Source organism: Gadus chalcogrammus, chromosome 9, assembly GCF_026213295.1.
Source record: "Gadus chalcogrammus isolate NIFS_2021 chromosome 9, NIFS_Gcha_1.0, whole genome shotgun sequence".
In the NCBI taxonomy this organism is placed as follows: Eukaryota; Metazoa; Chordata; class Actinopteri; order Gadiformes; family Gadidae; genus Gadus; species Gadus chalcogrammus.
The window spans coordinates 17,499,701-17,505,700 of NC_079420.1; the positions used below are offsets into that span (position 1 = coordinate 17,499,701).

At 45.6% G+C, this 6,000-nt stretch overlaps 1 protein-coding gene across 4 annotated transcripts in view; it reads left to right on the plus strand.

Moving 5' to 3' along the window:
• Window positions 1-6,000, plus strand: part of ndrg4 (NDRG family member 4) — a 29,555-nt gene that overhangs the window by 17,590 nt on the left and 5,965 nt on the right. For all 4 annotated transcript variants that reach the window (XM_056598289.1, XM_056598290.1, XM_056598288.1 and 1 more), the window contains 4 exons: window positions 2,975-3,080; window positions 4,717-4,837; window positions 5,386-5,448; window positions 5,617-5,677. In XM_056598289.1, the coding sequence (XP_056454264.1) occupies window positions 2,975-3,080; window positions 4,717-4,837; window positions 5,386-5,448; window positions 5,617-5,677 (351 nt within the window). The remainder of the gene's footprint in view (window positions 1-2,974; window positions 3,081-4,716; window positions 4,838-5,385; window positions 5,449-5,616; window positions 5,678-6,000) is intronic.

A 6,000-nucleotide genomic window follows, 5' to 3' on the forward strand; every position in this document is an offset into this window, starting at 1 on the left:
CACTTCCTTAACAACACACCAACCAAGTGTGAAGTCGATCGGATGAACGGTAGTCAAGAACATTGTGGGACGTACAAACTCCTCTAATTATAGCGCGTTGTTCTCTTGGTTTTCATCAAGAAGTGAGAGAAAGAGAGGGTGTTTATGAGGTGAGAGGCAGAAGGTCGAGGCAGATGCTCAGGTTTGAAGATAGGTCATGTCGTTAACCACAAAGCGGCAGGCAGAGATATTCTGTTTTCGACATGGCGCTGTACCCTCGGCCAGGATGAAGTTAATCCGCTGCGTGTGGTGATAAGGCTGACAGGTCAATCAAAGTGGGGCCTCGGGACGAGAGCAGCAGATTATTGCAAGTCTGCATGCTGTGTTCGCTGGCATCTGGAAAAAGGCAAGAGAAGGAGAGAGAAAATAGGAAAGAGGTAGAGGATAGAGGAGAAGAGAGAGAGAGAGAGAGAGAGAGAGAGAGAGAGAGAGAGAGAGACGAAGTGGGGAGCAGCAGGGCCAGGACAAAGAAAATTCTGCAGCAGATAGGCACACCACCCTTTGTGCAGGTTTGTGGTTGCATGCTTATGATTGTGTGTGTGTGTGGGTTTGCCAGCATGCATGTTAGTTCTGGGCAGCGTCTGTGCATTGCAAGTCCTATTAAAAAAGGATTGCCTGTTCGACTTTCTTCAGCACATTAACTCATCTTCAGTTATTTAAATGACCAGAGCGTAATGTTTCAGTTTTTGACAACTGATACGATGTGGATCTTATTATCAGGAGGGAGAATATGAGAAACCAATACAATGCAGAGAGAGAGGAAAACAACATGTATTTCTCTCCATACTGGCAGTGGTCCTGAGGAGAGTGAACTAGAACACAGACGAGGTACCCGACCAATGTCTGGCGGAGGCGGGACGCTTCTCAGCCAATCAGTTGCAGCCGGCCCCCTCCCCCTATTCCTCTCTATTTTGGAGCATGCAAGGGGAATGTGTGATATATAAAATGTGCGAGGATGGGAGAAGGGGGGGGGGCGGGGGGGCAGTATCATAAAACTCTGAGACTGGCTCTGAGCAGAGCAGAGGTAAAACAGACCAAGCGAGTGCAGCATCGAATACAGCATACCTCCTTCTGCAAGCCAGTGTCCAGGATCCTGGTCTCCCAGTCCGACTACATTGTATCCCGTCTCTCGCTCCTTACGTTGGCACGATGCCTGAATGCTGGGATGGGGTGAGTCATTAGAACAGGGGCCTAGGGGGAGGGGTGTCAACGGTCTGTGTGTGTGTGTGTGTGTGTGTGTGTGTGTGTGTGTGTGTGTGTGTGTCTGTGTATCTGTGTCTGTCTGTGTGTCTGTGTCTGTCTGTGCTTGTGTGAATGAGAAATAGCTCCTGTGTATCTATTTGCTGATGAGAATATTCAGCAAGGGAGCGTGCAAGCATAATGTTTACAAAAAAATAATCTTATCCGGATAAACATTTGTTTCATTGCATGTTTAATAACAACAATTTGTAATTCTTAATGTAATATTAGTGTTTTTTTTATGATCAATCACTGATGGAGGAACATGCGTCTGGCTACTGCTTGCTGCAGCTGCATGTTGGTTTGTGTAGATTGGTGAGTCACGCTTTGAGCTTGGCCAACTGACACAGATGTGGTGCTGAGCTGCTACTGTAGCAGACGACTGCTGGCCATGCATGCACGCGCAAAGGAACAGTGCATGTGTGTGTCTGTATGACGTGTGGTCGTGGAATTGCTAATCGCGGGCACAGGTGTATGTCAAATAAATATAGCTCTGCAACCTTGAGAACAAGGAGACAAGCTATGTGTTTTCGCATTATGAAAAAAAACTGGATTTGTTGCAGTGGAGTGAGGGAGAGCTGGAGGCAGAGAGAGAAAGAGTGTTGTCGATATGTGATCCGTACTGCAGATAAAAAATATTTATCTTGCCACATACCATTGTGTAGATGTTAAACATAAGCTTTCGACCCGGCCCTTATTTAATTGCATATTCTATCTTAATAATAATAAATAATAATACATTTAATTTAGAGGCGCCTTTCAAGACACCCAAGGTCACCTTTCTTCTATTTATTCCATCGACAGCAACATACAGGTCATGTGGAGCTGAAAAGAAAACCTGCTTAAACAAAGGGGGATGCGACAAAGTCTCTTTTTGGACCGCATGCATGAGCTTTGATAACAATAACATGGGGGATGATGGGCGCCCGAGACAGACGAAGGGGTTAGGGTCTCAGATTACCCAGCAATGTGCTATAGCGCTTAGGGTTTATTTCAGGAGGTCCAGAGAACAAAGACGTACCAGGTGGACTGTCGTGGTGGACGGCTGTCAGTGCGTCTCTTCAAAAGGAGTGAAGCTGGGTTTGGGGTTTAGCTGTAAACCCCCGTAGAGAAGGGGTAGAATGTGTCTGTCACTGGCTGAACATGAATGCTGCCCTCCCCCCCCCCCGCCATATCCCCATAATCCTCTGAAATCTACTCTACTCAGGCCTGTCTATGTACTTGCACAAATCAACACGCAGACACAAATCTACCACCTCCATTTTGAATTCAGAGCAGTGGAGGCTGTCACAAAGTTGGCTTAAACCATTAGTTTGTTTTTGTCTGCCCTTTTCCATATTTTCCAATTAATAACAAAGATAAAGGAAAGACAGCCATCATAGTGATGCATACAAGTGTTTAGAAGTGCTGTATTGTATCTTGATAATTGTATCTAAATTAGAAACAATTAAAACATTTGATTAATTTCAGAGTAAATAGAATTCATATAGTTATCCATTAAGAGTACATAGTAAATTGTAACATTAATCAACAAAAGTTCAATCCTTTTTTTCACCATTTCTGCATTAACAAGACTCCATTCTATTCAAAGTTTGTTGTAAATACTGCAGGTGTGAACGGACTGTGATAGACACATGGTCTCCCGTAGGCTGTGTCAGGGGTGTGTGAAACAAGTGTGTCTTGCTGTGTGTTTCAGGAACACGATGTCGAGACCCCCTATGGGATGCTGCATGTGGTGATCCATGGGGCACCCAAAGGAAACAAGCCAGCCATCCTCACCTACCATGATGTGGGCCTCAACCGTGAGTAGAGTGTGTGTGTGTGTGTGTGTGTGTGTGTGTGTGTGTGTGTGTGTGTGTGTGTGTGTGTGTGTGTGTGTGTGTGTGTGTGTGTGTGTGTGTGTGTGTGTGTGTGTGTGTGTGTGTGTGTGTGTGTGAGTGGTACAGATGTGACAAGCTGTTCAGAGAGGTGTTTCTGCACTTATTAAATGTGATAACTGGATTTAAAGTGCTAGCACAGACACATACGTAAGATATTTTACAGCTAGTGCCCTCGACATTCAATCTTGTTGTATGATAACATTTTCTAGGGTTATGTCATGTAATTTGGGTTATGATCCATGAATTTTTGGTCTAGTATGTCTTTCTCTGTGTTAGTTAATACAAATTGGCGGCCATGAGATTTTCGTGAGAGTATTACAAAATGAGTCTCAATAATACATTAATCGACTTAAGATTCGATTGGATGAAGACTCTGGTGGTCGATTGAAATGCCAGCCAAACTCAGATAGACACGATGGATAGAGTTAGATAGAGCGAGGGAGTGAGTGAGAGGGACAGAATGTGATGGAGAGAGTGAGTGTGAGAGAAAGAGGGAGAGAAAGAGAGAGAGAGGGGTAACAAGAAATGTAGGTCAGAAAAACAACTTGCCCATCATGCAGTATGGAGCAGTGGCTGGGTAAGGGTTGGGCAGCAATCCAACAGGGTGAGTGTGTGTATGTTTGTGTGTGTGTGTGTGTGTGTGTGTGTGTGTGTGTGTGTGTGTGTGTGTGTGTGTGTGTGTGTGTGTGTGTGTGTGTGTGTGTGTGTGTGTGTGTGTGTGTGTGTGTGTGTGTGTGTGTGAGGACACATTTTTACTGACTTACTTTTATCCAGTATCGCTTTCTTACTTGTACGCTATAACCTTTAGTTTTACAGACGAAATAACAATCTATCAATCGATCAAGATCCTCGTCACTTGACCATTGCTGGCATAGACGATGACATTATTTTGGAGAACCTATCTGAGCTTCTCTTCCCTAATTCCCTTTCAATGCCTTTGGAAAGAGAGGTCTGATGTGAGGGGGGCGTTTCAGTTGGTTGCAATCTGCAACATCACCCCTAGATGTCACTAACTCATAAACACTGCATTTTAAATGCATTCAAAAATGAATTAACTGTCCCTTTGGATGAATATTCATCAATACTATTGTGCAAATGAATGTGGCCAAGGGACAAAAGAACGATCAACAAAATCTAAGAAGGGAGTGGTGTTGGGAGAGGGAGAAGATTTAGCCAGAATCCATCGGGAGAGTGAAAGACCATGATGATGAGGAGAGGGAGTTTTGTAGACGGAGGAAACAAATAAACACCTTTTGGATCCTAACCCTGCGGTATGTGTTCATGTGAGCAGCTGTGTGGTAACACGGGTCGACGTATAAGTGCTGCTCATGGGTTTATGCGGTCACCTCTCTTTGCCCTTACGGTCTGTCACCGCTAATGGAAGCGTTTAATTAACCGTGTGATCGGAGCGTCCCCCAGAGGCCCAGTCTGGAGCCCCAAAGTGGGCCAACCGCAGATCTGGTATAGGTGTATTCAGGCTAGATGGGGACTTGGCATCTATTATTCATGTGTCTGTTTTTCTAAATACCACGTCCTTCTCTCCCCTCCTCGTCCCAAGACAAGCTGTGCTTCAACAGCTTCTTCAACAGCGAGGACATGTTGGAGATCACCAAGCACTTTGTGGTCTGCCACGTGGACGCTCCTGGCCAGCAGATAGGGGCGTCTCCCCTGCCACAGGGGTACGGGCGGCACACACACACACACACACACACACACACACACACACACACACACACACACACACACACACACACACACACACACACACACACACACACACACACACACACACACACACACACTTATACACACAGACACACACACACACACACACACACACACACACACACACACACACACACACACACACACACACACACACACACACTACGACACATGCACACACACACACACACACACACACACACACACACACACACACACACACACACACACACACACACACACACACACACACACACACAAAGACATATGCACCAGCACACACATCCACACACGTGCACATACACACACACACACATGCACACACGTGCACAAATGCACACAGACACGCTCCCAGACACGTGCAGACGCACGTACACAAACACACAAACATACAAACGCACACACACTAAATAACAAAAACACACAAATAAGGAATGACTGATTGTACATGAAGCATAAGGCCTACTCGAGGCTCAACACCTTCTTGCCTGTTCCCACACAGGTACCTGTACCCCACTATGGACCAGCTGGCAGGGATGCTGCCCAGTGTGGTGCAGCACTTTGGGTGGGTAGCAGTCCCATGTGCATGGACATGTTTCAATGTGTGAATGCAATGCAGATTTTGATGTGTGCCTGTATGGATTAGACCACTAAGTGATCTATACTTTGTGAAAATGATTGAAGCAATCAGAGTACCGATTGGCTTTGAATGTCTGTTTGGGTGTATTTTCAGCTTCAAGAGCATCGTTGGGGTTGGGGTTGGAGCTGGAGCCTACATCCTGGCCAAGTTTGCGGTAAGTGAAAGCCTTCTGAGACTGTCAATGTACTGCTAGCAATGCAGACCACCTGAGGACCACATTTCCGTTGTCCTCAGGTTATACTGAGATGAAAAGAACTTCAGCAGCATGTCAGTCTTTGAATATAAATACAACATGCACATGAGTGCAATCCTTATACTCACAATGACTTCAATGTGAGACTTCAATGTTTTAACATCTGTCCCTCTCTCCATTTCTTCCTTCCCTCTTCATTTCTATCCTGCTATCTGTCTGTCCGCCTCTGTCCGTCTGGGTCTCTCTCTCTCTCTCTCTCTCTCTCTCTCTCTCTCTCTCTCTCT